The sequence below is a fragment of the Anthonomus grandis genome, chromosome 5, assembly GCF_022605725.1.
Source record: "Anthonomus grandis grandis chromosome 5, icAntGran1.3, whole genome shotgun sequence".
NCBI classification, from domain to species: domain Eukaryota; kingdom Metazoa; phylum Arthropoda; class Insecta; order Coleoptera; family Curculionidae; genus Anthonomus; species Anthonomus grandis.
The window spans coordinates 5171265-5192541 of NC_065550.1; the positions used below are offsets into that span (position 1 = coordinate 5171265).

The 21277-nt window shown below is 33.1% G+C and overlaps 2 protein-coding genes and 1 long non-coding RNA gene across 5 annotated transcripts in view; 1 reads left to right on the forward strand and 2 right to left on the reverse strand.

Moving 5' to 3' along the window:
- LOC126736886 (zinc finger SWIM domain-containing protein 4-like) overlaps positions 1-21277 on the reverse strand; it is a 410579-nt gene that overhangs the window by 126574 nt on the left and 262728 nt on the right. The gene's annotated exons all lie outside the window — the stretch shown is intronic.
- LOC126736887 (recQ-like DNA helicase Blm) overlaps positions 1-21277 on the reverse strand; it is a 43312-nt gene that overhangs the window by 7498 nt on the left and 14537 nt on the right. For both annotated transcript variants that reach the window (XM_050441502.1, XM_050441501.1), the window contains 3 exons: positions 12787-13016; positions 12415-12723; positions 5157-5580 (listed from right to left, as the gene is read on the reverse strand). In XM_050441502.1, coding sequence (XP_050297459.1) covers positions 5157-5580; positions 12415-12723; positions 12787-13016 — 963 coding nt within the window. The remainder of the gene's footprint in view (positions 1-5156; positions 5581-12414; positions 12724-12786; positions 13017-21277) is intronic.
- LOC126736913 (uncharacterized) lies at positions 19201-20649 on the forward strand. Its single transcript, XR_007660828.1, has 2 exons — positions 19201-20351; positions 20419-20649. It is a non-coding gene; the product is annotated as an uncharacterized LOC126736913 (long non-coding RNA).

A 21277-nucleotide genomic window follows, 5' to 3' on the forward strand; every position in this document is an offset into this window, starting at 1 on the left:
GCTTAATAGTGCCCAAAGTATACTTTGGATCAACTCTTTTATTTTTAGGACGCCTGACCCATAAAATACCATCAGAAGAAAATAAATTAAACTTACTTTTATCCAAAAATAATACTGTATTCCATCTTGCTTCTGACCAGTTTAAATGGTCATGTGCAAATTGAAGTCGGGCGGTTCGATTCTTCTTCGAAATGAAGGGTTTCTTGGATGGTTTTCTTGCCGGCAAGCCACTGTCCCTTAAACGTCTTCGAACTGTATGGACACTAATATTTACATAGTCTAGTTGAGATTTTATATCCACTGCTGTGTTAAATGGATTTTTAAGAGCTAAGGATTTAATCTTCTCGTCAACTCTAGGCGTCGTTTTTCTAGGCCTGCCAGTTTTAGGTGGACTTATTAATGAGTTCCTAATGCGGTGTAACTTTATGGTTTTGGAAACGACTGAGCGGTTTAATCCTAACTGCCTAACAATGATTGCTTGCTTAACACCCGATTGATATTTTGATATTCACATATCAACTGTTTTATACATAACGCCAAAGTAATACCTCGAGGCATATTTACAGGTTATTTTTTATTAATTAACAAAATATTATTGTGTATTGCTTTCAATAAGCAAACATAAACTAAGAACTTAAAAATGTTTCTCTACTTTTGCTCCTCATAAAATAAAGATAAGCAAATAGATTGTTTTTGTTGCAAGAATTTATAAATACCAAATATGTTTTTGCATTCCTTTGAACCTAAAGAAATAATGTGAGTATTTGTTTATTGGCAATAGTCGATTACTCTGACTTTATATTTATTAAATAAAATGTTTCTCCATGTTTTTGCTCGGTACTGTATGTACCAGCAGGTATTTATAATGGTACACATGTATACCAACAGGTCTGTAATTACGTTTTTTTTATTTCAGCTTAAATATGGATCGCCGCCGTCCGCTTTCACGAAAAGAGCTGGAAAAGCTTATTGAAGAATCCTCAGATTCGGAATTATTTTTTGCTGGCTGCAGTGATAATTATGAACCAGATTCCGATGAAGAAGCTGGCAGTGATACGTCCGATATGTCTTCGTCGTCTTTATCGGAAACAATGCAAACCACGCATCCAACCAGCAGTGCAACGGTCATTCCTGACGAAGAATTTGAGCCTGCTAAAATCCTTCCTCCTGAAAGAGAGTGTATGCTGGCTCCAGATATCACCAAGCAGTTGACACCTATGCAAATTTTTCATAAAGTATTTCCTCATTCTCTTTTTGCACATTGCAAATTGTACAAATGAGCGTCTGAAAATCCTAAACCAATTAAAAAAAAAGGGATGAGAAAATGACTGACAAAGGAGAAATACAGAAATGATTTGGCTGCATGTTCATTATGTGCTACAATCGCCTTCCAAGCCTAAAAAATTATTGGAGCAAGAAGGAGTCAATGGAAAATAGCCCAATTCAAAAAAAATTTTTCAAGAGATCGTTACATGACTTTGAGATCAAAAATTTATTTTACTTCTCCTCAAAAACCCCCAAATGCTTCAAAAACATATTATATTGAAGATTTATTATCTTGTTTCAAATACACATTTCCGAAATGTCCCCAGGATAGCCAGTATCAAAGTATCGACGAATCTATGACCAAATTCAAGGGTCGATCTTCTTTGAAACAATATATGCCCCTCAAACCAACCAAGAGGGGCATAAAACTATGGCTTCGCTGCGATGCAGATTCCGGCTATACGTACAGTAGCGGCCAAAAGTAGAGAAACTTTTGATTATTTTTAAAAAAATATTGATAGATTACTTTTTAAAAATATATTTTATTGTTTTAGGTGGAACACAAATACAACATAAAAAATAAATAACTAGTGTATAAGAAAATTATTTATAAACCCACAAAAAATTTTTTTTTTATTTTTTAAGCGGTCAAAAGTAGAGAAACTTAAGCAAAATATTACAAATACTTAAAATAAACCTAATATTTGGTAGCAAAACCTTTGTTTTTAATAACTTCTGCACATCTTCTGGGCATCGACTCCAACAATTTTACAATTTTTTCTTCTGGTATTTCCTGCCAGGCCTGCGATAATGCGCAAAACAGTTCTTTGTTTTTAAATTTTTCGGGATATTTACGCCTAACATCTAACTCCAATTGTTCCCATAGGTTTTCAATGGGATTTAAGTCGGGGCTTTGTGGAGGCCAGGCTAAAACGTTGAGCTGTTCCTCCGCAAAAAAATCTTTAACAATTTTAGCTGTATGTTTAGGATCATTATCCTGTTGAAATTTCCAAATTAGTGGAAGGTTTTCTTCGGCGTAAGGTATCATATGATTCTTGAGGATCTGTAAATATTGATATCTGTCCATAATACCCTCAACTTTTATTAGCGGACCTAGTCCATGCCCAGAAAAAGAACCCCATACCATGACATTACCTCCACCATGTTTTATGGTTGGCCTAGTGTATTTAGGATTGAATCTTTGATGTGGGGGACGCCTTACATACTTTATTCCATCCGACCCAAATAAATTAAATTTACTTTCATCGGACCAAAGTATGTTTTTCCATTGGTTATAAGTCCAAGTGGAATGTTCTCTAGCAAATTTTAAACGAGCATGCCGATTTTTCTTGGAAATGAATGGTTTCTTTGCCGGTCGTCTGGCTTGGAGGTTTCCTTCGCCTAAGCGTCTTCTTATGGAACGGATGGATAGTGAAATGGAAGGGTTTCCTTTCTTAATATCCACGGCAGTAAAGAAAGGATTTTTTTGGGAACATCTTCTTATTACTTTATCATCTGAAGGAGTAGTCTTTCGCGGCCTTCCGGTCTTAGGTTTAATTAAAGAACCTCCACGTTCTTTGTACATCTTGATTTGTTTAGATATAACACTTTTATTAAGCTTTAAATCAATTGCAATTTGATTTTGTTTCAATCCATCTTGATATTTTTTTATAATTAGTTCTTTTAACTGAACTGACAAATGAATACCTCGTGGCATCTTACTCGACTAATACTAACACACGACTAAAATATTATTCTCTTTATTCAAAAACTGTTTGTTTAGGAATGATCGGAAAAAAAGTTTCTCTACTTATGGCCGCAAAAAAATGAAAAATATTTTGGTATTTTCGTCATGTGTTAAAGAATGTGTTTATTTTTATATCATTATAAGTAACTTAAGGTACCCAATGATTTAGTGATGAAATTCAAACTTTTTATTTAACCTATTAATTAATTTTTTAAAAAATTAAAAGTTTCTCTACATTTGGCCGCTACTGTATATGATGTCAATGTATATTCCGGAAAAGAGGACCCAATTCCCGCTAAGAATCAATCCCTAACTTTAGGAGAGCGAGTCGTAATAGCTCTTGCGTCTACAGTTAAAGAAAATGATGTTGTGTTGTGTTTTGATCGCTTTTTTACAAGTGTGAATTTGTTAATTTCACTAGACTATGCAGCCTTGGGAACTTGCATGTCCAATCGCAAGAATGTACCAACTATGGGAGACAAACTCCAAAAAGGGGAATCTCAATTTAGATGCACTTCTTCTGGATTACTTTGTGTAAAGTGGCAGGACACAAAGGAAGTTTTGCTAATGAGTAAATTGTCATAACCTCAATTTGACAACAATGATATATTGGGCTATATGATCATGATCGAAAATCAGCAAAGTGGTGGAAAAAGGTGTTTTACAGATTCCTCAATTTGTATGCAGTAAATTCGTGGATAATGTATAATCAACTGAGAGGTAAATATGAGAGCATTTCTTTTCTTTCCTTCCTTACCACACTTGCAGAAGAATTAGTAGCAGAAGGTATACGATATACAAGCTTACCATTACCGAAACAAGGCGCTCCTTCAAGAAAAAGAAAATTATTTGGATCTTCAGCATTACATCTGCCTGTAGAGGGATCAACCTAAAGAAAATGCACTAGATGTTTTGAAGAGAAAAAACAAACAAGAACAAAAACTCTTGGCCGAGAGTGCATATTCCATTGTGCAAGTTCTGTTTTATGTTATATCATACCAAATAGTTAATTAGGTTCATTTTCTACTTTGCAAAGCCGTTTTTGTATTTATTTTTTTAAATAAATGTTGGTATAGCATTTTTTTCTGTTTTTATGAAATTTTCGATCATACCTGTTGGTACACATGTGTACCACCATAAATACCTGCTGGTACATATATGAACCGCCCCTCCACCATTCCCTGACTATTGACAAAAATTTATATTAATAAAAACTCATTGTTAGGCATCCTAACGATAATACTTTACACTATTTATTACTTAAACTAAAATATTTTAATTCAGGGACGAAAGGGTTAAGTCCATGATGCCAAATTTTCAAAAAAAATCCATTTTCCGTTCTCCGCAAACGTCTAAGGTACCATCAACCATCAATCACCCTGTATATAAATGAAAGTTCACTAAAGATTCTGTACTTTGCAAATTTCGAATCTGTTTTAAATATGGTATTATTTTCTGAGAAAGATACAACATCTCACAAAATGTTTTTACAATGCAAAAAGGTTAATAAGAATAATTTAAAAAATGAGCTATCTAGAAAGTTGAAGATCAGGGTGCATGGGTATTATAACTATAAATGCAGTATACATTATGTTTTCTGTCTTACGTTTTTCCACCAGAATAAAATTTGTTTGAGTCCAAAATAGTACAACAGTACAGCACAAGAATATTATTTGTCTATAATCATACTATTGTGAACTCATTCCATTTGATGTACTTTGTTACCATTCAAATAGCTTTAACTAGAGAATACAGATGACCATATTTTTAATTTTCTTGCCCAAATGAAAAAGACATTTATGAATCCAACTGTATTAAAAATGTGTACCTTAACCTTATAACAAATTATTTAACAAAATAATAAGTATGTATTTAAGACAGTTTACATTTAATTAAATATTGATTTTTTTTGGCCGTTGTTCAATTTAGTGTGGTTTTCTTATTGACATTATTTAACTCAAAATCTTGATAGGTCGAAGTAAATTGGCACTCTTGAAATTCGAGTTACAGAGGTTCCATTGTATACTCCTTTTGCAAAACATTTTATTTGTTCAATGAAATACATAAAAACTCCAAAATCAACCCAAAATTGAATGCATTTATTCCTACCTAGTAAAAATAACAATTTAAATGAAAAACTTACCTTTAACTTCGATAATTGAAGTTTTCTAGCGGCTTGAAGCTTGGCAGTATTTTGCTTTTGCACCGTATGCCTTACAACCGAACCACCCTCCGAAGTGGAGCTGCTGCCAGACTGAGCGTCAATCCATCCACTACTACTCGGTTTCTCACTAGAAACAACCTCTCTCAGTGACTTGGATTTCTTCTCTGTACATACAGAGATGGTAAGTTTATAGTCGGAATTTAAAAATTGATAAAACTTTGGTCCTGTTTTGAGGTAGACAACCGGAAAGTCTCCGGTGTAAGTGCAAAAGTCCGCCAGAATGTGTTTAAGAATTAGTTCCTTGAGGATCCTCTGCACGTCATTTCGGTCAATCGAGGCGCCTGCGCCGTATAACGGATGTCGGTCGTGGCGTCTATCCAGAATTTTTTTAATTTTCGAACCCCTATGAAAATTTTTAAATATGAAAGTGTTTTTAATATGGTAATTTTTGTTTTGCATAAATCATCGTTTCTCTAGGAGTCAATATTAGAATGCATTTAATTAATCAGAATTTATAATACAGGGTGTCCATTTATAAACTGACACATTTTTAACTGCTTATAAGTCGAGAACGAAAAATGACAACAATGTGCGGTTTTCACAGAACTTCATGAATATTTGTAAGTTTTTTTTGATAGTGTTGCCAAGTTTCAAAATTTACCTGAAATAGGAGGAAAAAAATTGATGATTTTTAGGCCGATTTCTCAAAAATTTTAAATGTTAACACCCTGTACTTTTAAAATTTATTTTAAAATTAGTTTCTTGATATTCAGGGTGTTTTAAACTGCAGAAATATATCAAAGTTATGTTTTTTTAATGGAACACCCTGTATATTATTTGATTTTTAGCTTCTACGCAAAAATAAAGAAATTTAAGATATCACACGTCATATTTTGTTCAACTGTTTTTAATTCAAAAATAGTTGAAAATCGACTCTTTTTGACTTAAAGAGACTGTAGTTTCGAATCTATTCAACTTAGAAAAAAATGGTTTTCAGTGTCCTATCTTATCTGTTCAAGACCTTTACGATGATGTACATTTAATTATTTTATTTCCCAAAATAGCTGTCAAAAATTTGACACCTAAATTTAATAAAATGTAGATCGATGAAAAGATCTTACAGACTTAAACAGCAAACGGAACGCCTCCGATATTCCCAATACATTTAATTAATTAATTTTAAAACCACTGATAAAATTTTTTTAAATATTAATACAATTATGCATTTTAATACCAAATAAAAAAAAATTAAGAAAAAACAAAATTATTTTACAAATATGTATTAGGTACTTGATATATTAAAAACAACCTCAAGAATTCCGAATAACACAAATTTAATAATGTTAAATGTTAATCACTTCTGACCCAAAATTAGCCGACCTCGGGAATAATTCGAGATGCAATAAAAAGTCACTTCATTGAGGCACGGAAATAGAGCAATATTTGGATGAAAATGAATTTTCAGAATCCTCGTTAGATGAATTATTAATTTTATTTTAATTTTAGTTTTCCTTACATTTCATTAAAAAAAAAAATGATTTTTCATTTGCAACATTTCTTTTTCAATATCTCCTATATAATCTTTTTTAATATATTATACTTAAGTCACGAGAGTTTTTTGCTTTTGGTTTCACATTTCGCAGATAAGAGTAGTTTTTTGAGTTAGAGTCAAAAAATGTCACATATTATCTTATTGATAACAACGTATGCCCTTTTGCTTAAGCGCATTCTATTACGTAGTGTTCTATTAAGTGGTATAGGCGTTTTTATAAATACCAGAAAATAGTAATATTGCTTACTATGCATATAGCTTTGCTATCGCAAAATTTGTACAAAATAAAAGTTTTTTAAATACCTTTTTTTTCGTTTGACTATTACAGATACCTACATACTTACAGCGTTAGTATTATAGTATTTTTACTATTATAAATATTTTACATTATTTGCAAATATAAAAAAGAATAATTAAGATATTTACACTTTGTATTTCATCCTGTATAATGTTGTACTTTTGATACCACTATAAATATTTTTAATACCAGTTTTGCAATATATAAGATAGCATATTAAAATGAAATGTTTATACTTCGTATTTCACCCTGTATAATGTGTACATTTATACATTCTTCAAATTTAATGCTTTCTAGTATTTGACAAAAGTGTCTATAAGTTACGATAAAAGTCATTTTAAAATTAAAATAAATATAGTCTTAAAGCAATGAATTTTGTCCTCATTTCCCTATAAGACAAAACACAGTGCGACGTTTCGACGTTGTTTATTTTTCGTCTTTATCAAGGCTAAAGGAGAAAAAAGTGTACTTTGTTGTTTTCATTAACATTAAATTATTTTACCTTATCTGTAAAAAAATCTTCTAATCTAGTAGTTATTTGTTATTGTTACATTTTGTGAATATTTTAAGTAACTTTCTAGTCTTCAAGAACACGCCGAAATGCATCACTCCTGAAATTAGGATTGGCATTTTATTTGTGGAGAAAAAACTTTCCCCACTGACTTTTCTATGTTTCAACTACTTATAGCAATTGCTAAATAAAAGCTTAAAAATTACTTAAATCTGGAATGCTACACTTATTAGAATTAATACACTTATTAGAATGTATGTAATCTGTTACATAGGGAACAGCTGTACCCCAAATATAAAAGGACCTAAAACAGATAATAAATGAATATATAAAAATAAAACCAAAACAACCTTAAAAAAGCATTTAAAACATTTATGTATTTTATAAAACACGTCGAGCACTGCAAAAGCTTGGGTTTGATTCTGGATAGTGACCTGCGATTCACGCAGCATGTAAATTCATGTATTCAAAAAGGGTTTTTAAACATTAAAAATATTTATCCACATTGCTACGTTTTAAATAGGAAAATAAAAATTCTACTGTGTGATTCGCTGGTAATAGCTTAATCATTGCGATGCAGAGTATGGTCCATGTTTAAGAACTTCTGAAGGGACTATTCTAAAAAATTCAGAAACTCCAAAATGCGTGCCTTAGATTAATATATGGTTTAAGAAAGCGCAACCCCATAAAACACAAGCTTAAGGAAACCAGGTGGTTGACTATGCACAACAGAAGAATTTTTTACGCATCTTCAATGTTTTTTGAAGCCATTAAGTTAAGATCCCCACTTACTTTTATTTTATTATATTACTTATATAATAAAATAAAACTTCGCACAGATGTTGACAATATTAATACCTGGTATAAAAGAAGGCTTACAATCAACCGAAACTTATAAAAGATCTTATCAATCATTCAAATCATATCATTTCAAAAATTATAAATAACTGCCAAACTAATACCGAAAATGGCCCTGTTACACCTCTTAAAATCCTAAGAATGTCTTTCAATATATCGCATCTTCGATCGCTTGTGGCTAATTTTGTTGAGTTGAAAGATTACATTTTAAGCACTGATTTTCACATTATAGGATTATCAGAAACCTGGCTTACGGAAGATTTTGATGCAAGTGTCATTAATATCAATAAGTCTACTTTTATCTCTCAAGATCGATCTTCGGTGTAGAGCTATACATTAGAGATGGCATAAAATTTAAAATTCTTGATCGTGGGGATCTTTCATTTGTTAAATTTATGTGGGTGGAATTAAATTATTGTGGTGTGTTTTATGTAGTAGGAGTAATGTACAGGCCCCCAAATGGGAAGGTAGATGATTTTTTGGAATTTTTTGAAAATAGTATTTCTAGTGTATACTCGCAGTATGAAAATATTATATGCCTTAATATGGGAAATTTTAATATAAACTTGTTGCAGGATAGCAATAGTGCAAAAAAACTGAAAAATTTTGCTGAAGTATTTGAACTAAAACAGTTGATCAACGAACCCACCAGAATAACTAATTACTTTACATCTCTTATTGATTCAATTTTCTGCAATGAAATAAATGTAAAATGTTCTTGAGTTGACAACACTCTAATAGCTGATCATTTTTCTATTTATCTACAGCTATTCAGTCCAAATGCGCTATCTGAACCTAGGTTAATTAAATACAGACCACTAAAAAATATACATTTTAATGCTGTTAAAAATGATCTTTTAATATGCCCTTGGGATGAAATTTTTTACATACCGGACATCGCCGATAAGCTAACGTATTTTAATTCTCTTATCCTAAACCTATTTGACATTCATGCTCCAATAAGAACGTTTCGTACAAATAATAATTACAAACATTCGCCTTGAATAACAGATATTAAGTTGTTGCAGAATTTGCGCAATAATGTCCTGAGATGGTACAGAAAATCTAAACGGCCCGCGTATTATTCATATTCTAAAGAATTAAGAAATTACACTACTTGTGCTATAAGAAGTGAAAGAAAATATTACCTTAAAAATACGTTTTCCAGTATAAGAGAATTAAAATACGTTTTCCATAATTGAGAAACAAATTTGCTAGATTATAGTAAGGCATTTGATATGTTAAATCACTATGTCCTTATAGCAATTCTTCATTTTATTGGATTTAGTATATCAACTATTAAAATCATATCTAACAGGTCATATGAAGGTCTTCGGACCGTCTCCATGTCAGTACTGGAGTGCCGCAGGGAAGTATATTAGCACCACTGCTCTATACGATCTATACATCCTACTTTATTAATGACCTTAAATTTTGAAACTACCACCTTTATGCGGATAACACTCAATTATGTTATTAAGTTTAAATGTTAATTGTCAAATTAAAACTAGATGTTGCTAATGAGCGCATAAATATTGCTGGCCAAGTTGGAAAGTGCTGGTTTTTATGACTCCCTCTTAAAATGGCTAAAGAGTTTTCTGATAGGAAGAACTCAGAGTGTGAAGGTGCATGGCTGTACTTCTGCACCTACTAATGTAGTCTCAGGGGTTCCTCAGGGATCTCACTGTGCCCCTCTGCTCTTCAATCTATTTGTGAATGATATTGTTAATGTGATCAATCATAGTTCTGTAAGTATGTTTGCTGATGACCTGAAGCTCTACATGCAGATTAAGCAGGTGAATAATATAGCCAAACTTCAGGAAGACCTTGATGCTTTGTGTGAGTGGTCAGTGATGAACGGATTGAGGCTCAATATTTCCAAGTGTTGCTACATATCATTTCATAGAGGTTCGAAGAGATTCAATTCTACATATAGTATCCTTGGTAAGTCCTTGCAGTATGTGAATGCAGTCAAGGATTTGGGAGTGTGGTTCGATGAGCATCTGAGATTTGTTCATCACATCTCCAAAATAACTTTAAAGGGACTAAGAGTGTTGGGTGCTGTAAACCGGTATTGTTCACATCTCTCTCTGCAAGCCTACAGAATCCTTTATGTCTCACTGGTTAGATCTAATCTGGAATTCTCTTCAGTAGTGTGGTCTCCTTTACATCAGAATTCAATAAATATGATATTTATGTTTTAAGAATAGCCTGAGCACACTATGGCAGTAATGGTGTCAACTCAGTTCTTAGATATATATAAGATTTATTTATTTATTTATTTATATACATATACATATATATGTATAATAAATATAATATTATTATACATATATTATTATACATATAATATTTATACATACAATATAATATTATATATATAATAAATATATATATATATAATAATCTATTTTGTACATTTATTTTGTAAAATGGGGTACGTAAATTTAATAAAATAAATAAATAAATAAATCTTGACCTAAAGAGTATTGCATTAGCTTCCGCCAAACACTAATTAAAAATTAACCCTTTAAAGTCGAAATTCATCTTATTTGGTAATAATTGGTAATAATCAAGAAAAGCCGCCCAAGAACGCTTGAATCTCCAAATCGACAATATTGTTATTCCTTGTGTGACTCATGCGAAAAGTTTAGGTTTGAATATTGACAGCGATTTGCGGTTCCGGAATCACATTACTTAAAAGATAAAAAATGCCTATTCAACGTTTCGCCTTACTTACTCTAGTCGTCATCTTCTGCAAAAGGACATAAAAATTTTGATGCTCTAGTGCTAAGCCACTTTAACCATTGTGGCGTTGTTTACGGGCCATGTCTTGAGAATTTTGAAGCAAGATGTATTCAAAAAGTTCAAAATTCATGTTTACGTCTAGTTTATGGTATCCGTAGGCATGAACATATAACACCTTTTTTACGCAGAGCAAAGTGGCTAAATATCTACAATCGTAGAACGCTGCACATAAATGTTTTTTGTATTAAAATTCTTAAAACTAAAACACCTTATTATTTATTTAAGAAGCTTGAATTTAGTTTAGTTAGCTTGAGTTTCTATTCCTATGCATCATAAAGAAATCTTTAAAAGATCTTCTTCACATACTGCTGTCAAAGCTATACATTATCGCAAACGTTACTTGGTTCTTCCTTAGTTACTTTTAAAAGACACTTTAAAAAACTTTTAATTTGTTAACAAATAGACGACTAGCTAAAGTTGGTAGGTGATCTTGAATTCTTTGGTTATAGCGATATATGTATATGATTTCAAATGATCTTGGCCGTTGATATAGACCTTACCCTCATGTCACTTTTCACATATTTGTTTTACTTCTCAATTTTTTAATTATTCTTAACCAGTTTACATTAATTATAAAAATTTAGAATTACTGTTGCCCAATTTTGAGGGTTTGTAATTTGATTATAAATTCTAATAACAATCAGTATACTTATATATTTTCCCATTGGAATGATTTGCTGTATTCTGGAATTTAAGGCACTTAAAATTTAGAGTATTATAAAATTTAAGTTAAGTTAGGTTAGAAAGTAAGAGCTTACAAGCTAAATATTAGTTTAATACTTTGTTCGTTATATGTTGATAGTTTTGTTTGTGGGGTTGAATTTGTTTCTTTTTCCTTGTGTTGGCGTATATGCTGTCAGATTTACTTTTTTATTTGCTGGTTAATGTATTCTTTATAATTTATAGCGTTTATTTTATTCCTATTTTAAAATTTAGTTTAGTATAGATAATTAGGTTAGATGGAAGAACAGGCATCTAGATATCTGAATCTTTGTGCGCTGAATCTCGCCTTTAAACTATTAACTTTGTAATTGTATTTTTTTTTTCTAAATAAAAAGACTTTTTTTATTATTATTATTAATTAAAGGCATTCTAACATTGGCTCCTAGACAAACGATGATCTATGCTGAAAAAAAAACCGTAACAAAAGAGCTACTGAATTAATTTTATTTGTCAGATTCAACGCTGACAAAAAAAAAATGAAACAAACCTATAAACATCTGCAACATGCAACATGGTCACATTCTCTTTTTGAGTCAGATCCCTCACTAGAGTACACAATTCCTTAGCCTGCTTGCTCACATCCTCGTTTTTGTACTTGTCAATATTTTCACAATTATCGCAGATCGTCGCCTTGCTTCTGATACAAATGCGACGATCGAAATGTTCGCCCAAGTGAATAAGTTGAAGGTAACGCCGGCAATCAACTCGATTCTCTGCGAAACTGGCCATTTGTTTCAGGTTCTCTTCGTGCGCGTCCAGAGTTTTCTTGGTCATGTTCCTGTCGAGCTTGATTATCCTAAAATTATTGAAAAAATTATTTAAAAAAACCGTAATACAGGAAACCCTCTCCTCTTTTTACTTTCTTAATCGATCGACGTCCCGGTAAACATAAAATAAATAGGAATAAGAAACTTCGCCGTCCCGGCCGGCTCGTCCGCTTTCCTGATAAAACGCTTCTACCGATTTCGGAATGGAATTGTGAATGACGAATCGCACGTCCGGCTTATCGATGCCCATACCAAACGCTATTGTGGCGACAATTACGTGGAAACAGTCCTGCATCCATTCACGTTGGATAGCTTCACGAACCTAGAATTCCAATTGATATTCACACAATAGTCTCTAGTGAATCATTGATAAAATAAAAATTCTCGTTTCATGAATTTTTCAATTTTTCCGAAATCTGTAGATTTTAGCCTTCCCAGAAATTTATTTCGCCCGGAGTAATATTTGAGAAAAAAGGCGGTTTTTGATTCGAATGTCACCAAATATTCAAACCATAGAACTAAAAATGTGTTTATTTTTTTAATTTATTTAGCGCATAGCTGTCCTATTACTGAACGGCACAAAGTATACAAAGAAAAATCAATAGTCTTGCGAGTATATATATTTCTAATAAGACATACCTAAAGTATTACCAAGCCTATACTAAGAAAGTACTATACCTAAACTAAGAAAGCTTAAATTTTTTCCTTATATCAGTTGCAATTAAATTAAAACAAAAACGAATTGTAACTGATTAACTTTGTTAAATTCTCTAGCGCAACGAATAAGCGATTGAGATCTTGGAATATTAAGGGTTGGCATTTATATGATGTAGGCAGAAATCAAAATCAAGTAAATTATTGACAATTTTGTAGGTAAACATTAAGTCAAAGTGTTGTAGGTCTATTTTCGAGTGACTGTCAAGTGACTTCAAATTATCATTGTATGTATAAAGGTCTATTAAAACGGTAGTATAGAAAATGTATGAACTTTGTTTGTATAGTCTTTATCTGTATTATATATACTTGATAAAACGGAGTCCAAAGAGATTGACATACTCTAATATGGGTCGAACTAACTAATTATACAATTTTAGTAAAAAAGAAGCTTTGGTAGCTCGCATAATAAATCCTGAGTTTTTTATAGCTTTTAGACAAATTATTATTAGATGCTGTTCAAATGTTAATTTGCTATCAAGGGTTACACCTAGATCTTTGATAGTATCAACACATTTAAGTTTAAATGCTACTTGCCCATATTTTTTTCCAAGTGAATTTCGAAGAATTATGCATTCATTCATAAAAATAATAACTTAGAAGATATGACGCCTTAAATTTTGCTACTTTTGTCCAATTTAGTAAATTTTCCCGTTTTTTTTTTCGGAAATTTGGTTACAAATTTTTCTGAGCACAGCTAGGTATAGTACAACAGCGTCCCCAGCCAGTGGGATAGGGAAGGGGCAAGATGAGAGAAATTTTGGCCATTCAAAAATGAATATTATTAGTGGCTCCTGGTTTGTTTTTTAGATAGGGAGTTCAAGAAAGTAATGAGAAGATCTATAGTCATGGAACAATTCAAACAAAAAATGGAGCAAAACCTAATAACAGATTCTGATACTTCAAGACAGTCAAATCAACAAGAAATGTGGCTAAGCCCCAAAACATCTCTATTAACCACCAAAGAACAGCGATAGAACAAAGCAAAAGGAAAGTCTCTCAGACAAATAGGCACAAATACTCAAAAAGAAAGGACCCTATATAGGAGACCATGTAGAAATATACAACGGCTATGCAGAGGGAATAAAAATCACTACATAGAACAAATATGCTAAGAGATCAAAAGCGGATCTAACACCAATGAAACCCGAGCCCTCTTTCATGACATTAAATAAACTGTACTTTATTTTACAGAATTTGAACCAAAAACATGGAAGATAGAGCACAAAGAGGGGAAAATCATTAATAAGATAGGCGACGTAGTGGAGATTTGACGGGAACACTGTAAAGACTTATACGAGGGTAGTCCCAGAAGTACCCGGCCTGACCTAGGGATATCGGTAGTAGTTTGAAAAATATCAGTGTATTAGAAATTATACAATCTATAAAGCATATTTTTCAAGTTTGAAGACGCCACGTTCTTTAGTATTTGTTTGGCAGCCATCAATAGTGAACGTTTTCAGTGAATTTGTGAAAATGGAGAAAATTGGTCATCGTTATATGATACAATACTTTTATTTGAAAGGCCTCAGCCTAACCAATATAAAAGCTGAACTGGATTCTACTCTTGGTGAGTCTGCTCCTTCGTTAACAACAGTAAAATATTGGGTAGCAGAGTTTAAACGAGGCCGTACGAGCTGCCAAGACGAGCATCGCAGTGGTCGACCAAATGAGCTGACGACTCCAGAAATTTTAAAGAAAATTCACAAAGTGGTACTGGATGATCGTTGACTGAAAGTGCGCGACCTAGCGGACATAGTAGGCATTTTAAAAAGTGCGGTACATCGCATATTAACTCAAAAGTTTGACATGAAAAAGCTGTGTGCAAGATGGGTGCCGCGTTTGCTCACACTCTAGCAAAAACAGTGTCGGGAAGATGTTTCAATTGAGTGTTTAGCGAAATTTAATAGCAACAAAGCAGACTTTTTGCGTCGTTTCATAACCATGGATGAAACATGGGTCCATCACTTCACACCTGAGACAAAAGAACAATCAAAACAATGGACTCAAAAGGGAGAACCGGCTCCAAAGAAGGCGAAAACCGTTTCATCTGCAGGCAAGGTCATGGCGTCGGTTTTTTGGGATGCGCGAGGGATAATTTTCATTGACTATCTTGAAAAGGGTAAAACTATCAACGGGGAGTATTATGCGAACTTATTGCAACGTTTGAGCGAAGAAATCAAGCAAAAACGGCCGCATTTGGTTAAGAAGAAAGTGTTGTTTCATCAAGACAATGCAACAGCTCACAAATCCGTTATTGCAATGGCCAAAATTAACGAATTAAAGTTTGAATTGCTACCTCATGCACCCTATTCGCCAGATTTAGCCCCCTCAGATTATTTTCTGTTTCCAAACTTAAAAAACTGGCTCAGTGGTCAAAGATTTTCCAACGATGAAGAAGTGATGTCTGCAGTTAATGGCTATTTCGAGGCGCAAGACAGTTCTTATTATAAAAAGGGTATCGAACTTATAAAACATCGCTGGGAAAAGTGTATAGAGCTGAAAGGAGATTATGTTGAAAAATAAATACATTTTTTCCAAAAATTTTCGTGTTTTCTTTCTTAGGTCGGATACTTCTGGGACCACCCTCGTACACTCATAAAACAAACAATCAAGAATAAATACACATACCTGCCGTCAGGGAGATTGAATGCTTAAACAGCTTCCTCCAAGCAGTGTTATGGAAGGTCAGCAATAGGATCTCGAAAACTGGACAGTGGCTGAGCGACTGGATTTTATCCATTATCATTCATCTGCATGAAAAGGGGTCTATATATTATCCAAGTAAAGTTATGCTTAAACCGACTCAAAAATTTCGTAGAGAATGCAAGAGAGCTCGGGAACCCTACATTTTTTTGTTTCCTCTATTACCGTAAAGCCTTTGACTGAGTAGAACCGTCTCAACCCTGGAGTATTATTACAATGGGAAACTTGTTACACCTTGTCATACTACTGAGTTATACGTCAATAGTACAGGAATAGCCAAGGTCAATGGCAGGATTTCTAAAATCTTAAACGACAACACGGCTCTCCCCCAAGGTGCATCTTATCGCCCTTGCTATTTAACATATATGGTGAATACATAGGTAGGAAAGCCTTGGATAGCTTGGGAAAGGCGGTATAGTTATCGGCGACAAGACAATAAATAACCTTATCGCGATGACATGACTGCGAAAAAATAACAAGAGATGGCAGAGTTGATAGAAAGTGTTAAGCAAGAGAGTTTACGATTCGACTGACAAAAAAAATGTATGGTAAATGATTGTATCAAGAAACTAGCAGCCGCACCTAACATTCATCATGTAGAAAAAGTAAGTGAACAGTCTATCTGGGTGTCCATATAAATAATGAAGGCAACTTATCAATGGATATAAAAAGAACAGCGCTTGCTAAATCGGCTATAACTAAAGTAACAACATTTTTTTTAAAGATAACTACATTACGAAGGCAACAGAGTTAGAACATTTATATTTACCATTGCCATATACGGAGCGAAAGCTTGGACTTTGGAGGGCCGCTTACATCAAAAAGCTGAATGCCTTCGAGATGTGGGTGTGAATCCTAAGGAACGGCACGTATCAATGTTTCCATACTGGAAGAATTGGGAATTCAGGAAAGGCCATCAATATGTAATGAAGCGGTGAATTCTAAATACTGGACACGTCATGGCACTTGGAGAAAGGACGACAATCTGGGAAAACTGGTGGTGCAGGGGAAGCTGGAGAACGGTCCGCAAGACGGTGGATCGACCAACATAAGGAATTCAACAGTGCTCCGTTTCAAGAAAACATCAGGAATGCCTCAGACAGACACAAATGGAGAAATATTTCCCATACGACAACTTAAATTGCAGCCATGAGATCACGACACTTCATCCATGAATCATACAACTCGAAAGAACCCATAAGATATTTCTTAAAATGTATTAGTTTGTGTAAAACTCTGTTTGGGAACTAAGCTGACGCTGTTATTTATTAAGCATTTAAGCGGGTAAGTATCTTTTAGGCATTAATTTCAGGCATATAAAATTCCTCCTAGATATTTAAATGCTTTCGTGCATCTTGTTCCATCTATATGTGTCATTTTTATATCTTCCAGGAAATGTAAATAATTTATCCTTTATGCAATATAAATCCTTTATGCACATGAAGTAACTTTAGATTTTATTCCGGGCATTTGACATTATTTTTTTGGGCAAGTCCTTCCTATTTAAGTTTGTTCTATCTTTTCTATATTAGATAAAAGTATTTATTTTAAATAGAGATTTTTTTAGGGGGTCATTGAACAAATGACTTACTGGAGGAGCCGCCACTGGAAATTATAACTTTCCCCTTTGTAATTTTATAGTTGTGCAAGAAAAGTTGCTTTATACATTGAACAAAGTAAATGTGAAATAAAAAATATATATTTTCAAAAAAATATTGATATGGTTAAAGTTTCATGAATTGACAGAAATATTGACCTTTGCATCCTTAAAAATGATTTATTTTACCTGGGTAGAGTCGGTTTTGAGTCATGGGATCATAATTTGGGGCGGTGCGGGGTCAATAGTCCTCAGTAAATTGCACGCTCTTTAAAAATAAATTATATCTATGTCAGCTTTGGTGAATCAGAAAAGTAAACTGTTTAATCCAATGCCCCTCCATGTAATGGCAATAATAAGATTTGTGTGGTAAAAACACAGATTCTTATAGATCATATAATGTACAGGTTAACTGCAAGAGGTGCTGCACAAAGAAATGTAGTACCCAAGCACCACATGTTCGAAAGGCATGTGCATTGTTTCGGACCAAAGGTATATTTATTTTTTCTCTACCAATAGATAGTAGGAAAAAGTACATATATAATAGATCCAAAAAAGATTATGGATTAATAAATGGATAAAGGATCATAATTTTCTAGTTAATAATATTGTGTAGGAGTTAAGTAGGATTATAGTTATAGAATTCACTGGAGAACAAATAGTTTTGGGAATAATAGGTATGTTTGCTTTTGGTAGATTTTTATGGTCCCTTATCATTTGTGTAATTGTATTAAAAAGAATAAAATGTAATGGGTATTTTTTTCTTCTGTTAATTTTATTTATGATTTATTATTACAGATACAGTTATTTAAAATTTATGAAGATTTTTTATTTTATGGACTAGACATTACGAATAAGAATACCTCAGTGGAAATACGATCTAGGTATAGTACATACACGGCATTTTAAATGCTATAAAGTGTACTAAACTTGGCAGCATTAGGGAGAACATATGAAGAGGAATCTTGTTTTAGTTTATGTTTTAATATGTAATTTATTTACTTGCAAGAGTGACTTTGTACACGTAGATAAATAGTAGACAATAATAAACTGCGAGAAGCGATTTGTATAACGTGTATATATTTTTATGTTTTGACTCCCGAAAGGGATCAAAACATAAAATATCATCACAAAACTTATTTTAAATAAGAAAGAGTTTTTTGTTATTTTTGTTTTTTATTATTTATTTTGAGTCGTGGCATTGATGATGCCTATTTGTTAGCCAAACGCGCTTTGCTAGTAGAAAAATATACAGGGTGTTTCAGAGCGATGGGATCAAACTTCTGGGGGTTTTTCAGTGCAACAGAATAATCCATTTGAATATAGGCACCCATGTCCGGAAATGCGTCACTACGGCCCTAAGACGCGTTAAAATTTATAAAAAACATTAATTACCTAAATAGGATCTGCTGCATTTATTTTTACCTTTTGTACATGATACCATAATAACAATTGTTTATAATCAACGCTTATCAATGTCAATTCTCAATGTCATGTTTAAAAATTCTAAAGCTTACAATTTTTAAACATTTATTGCTAATGGAAAACTTTACCAATCAAGAATTGGCGGATATGCATTTGGCATACGGAGCAACAAACTGCAATGCACGAGCAGCATCGCGGTTGTATCATGAACGTTATCTCGAACGACAGCATCCTGGATACAAAAAGTTTATTGCGGTTCATCGGCGGCTGGCTGAGACAGGCATGTTTAAGACCAAGATGCATGATACTGGTGTTGCTCGAACCGTAAGAACGGTCGAATTTGAAGAAGAGGTGCTTCAGCGAGTTGCCGATGAACCATCAAATAGCACACGTGACTTCGCTAAGAATATGAATACGAGTAACGCTTCTGTCTGGCGGGTACTACACGAGCAACAACTCCATCCTTACCACTTCCAGAAAGTTCAAGGTATGACTGCAGCCGATTATCATCCTAGAGTTCAATTTTGTCGATGGCTTCTGGATCACATCATTGCACAACCAAATTTTTTACGATATGTTTTGTGGACCGATGAAGCCTCTTTCACAAGAGACGGTATTTTTAATAGTAGGAATAGCCATGTTTGGGACGAAAAAATCCTTATGCAATTTTTCCAAGAAAACATCAGAATCGTTGGTCTGTCAACGTATGAGGAGGCATCGTTGATGATTATTTAATTGGGCCATACCTTCTACCGGAACGGTTAACAGGACCTATTTATCTGCGTTTCTTGGAGGAAGTTCTCCCAGAACTCCTTGTTCTTGAAAATGTTCCTCTAAACGTTAAGACAGCAAATGTGGTTTCAGCATGATGGAGCGCCGGCTCACTTTCCTGTACAAGTACGCAAGTATTTGGCTCAGCGGTTTGGGCACCGTTGGATTGCCAGAGGTGGAGCACTTTCTTGGCCTCCTAGGTCACCCGATTTAACGTCGCTCGATTTTTTCTTGTAGGGACATGTAAAGTCTTTAGTCTACGAAACACCAGTAGAATCAGAGCTAGACTTAATTGGACGAATAACAGCAGTATTTGAAATCATTCAAAACGAGGATCAAATTTTTAGTGTAGTCCGCCGAAATCATGTGCGGCGTTTAAATCGGTGTATTGAGGTTGGAGGAAGACATTTTAAACAATTGTTGTGATCGTATCATATACAAAAGGTAAAAATAAATGCATCAGATCCTATTTAGGTAATTAATATTTTTTCTAAATTTAAACGCGTCTTAGGGCCGTAGTGGCGTAGTGACACATTTCCAGACATGGGTTCCTATACTCAAATGGATTCTACTGTTGCACTAAACAACCCCTAGAAGTTTGATCCCATAGTTCTGAAACACCCTGTATACACGTTATACAAATCGCTTCTCGCATTTTATTATTGTCTACTGTAATTTATTAGATTTTGTTACCTTTAGTTGGAATGGAGGTATGCATTATAACTAAACTTATATAACTGTATTTTTGTTTTTTCTGCTAAATAAGTAAATCAAATTGAAGCATTAAAACCAATAAGCTCTCGACAAATGCGTCAAAATATTTATAAAATGGAGTTGAGTAGTTTATAAATTCAATAGGCTGTTGCAAGCACATGGTTTGATTTTTTTAAAGAAAATGTTGAAATTGGTGTATATGTAGCTAAATCTTGATTATAAGCAATGCATTAAATTGTTTTTTACTATTCCTACTATTTTAAAATTGCGAATTTTACAAAAAGCAAAATATTCAATTTAAATATAAATAAACAAACTGAATTTAATAAATGAAACTTTACGCGCCTTTTTTGAACTTTTTTGTATATTGTACATAGGTCAATTTTTTTACAATTTTGACCTAGTTATAACAAAGGTATTCTTTTGTCATAGGCCTGAGGAAGGTGAAAACCACAGCACCGAAACTTCGGCAAAAATTTCAACTTATTGGTAATAAACTATGGTCCAAAAGGAATGTCCAAATGGTCCTTTTTTTAAAGATTAATAATTCTTTTTCCTTTATATAAATAAATATCATTGAATTAAAAAAGGTCCCGTCAGGTTTTTTACAAACAAAAATTTCCCTGGGGGCCACAGTTTAGCATTAAACCTTTTTT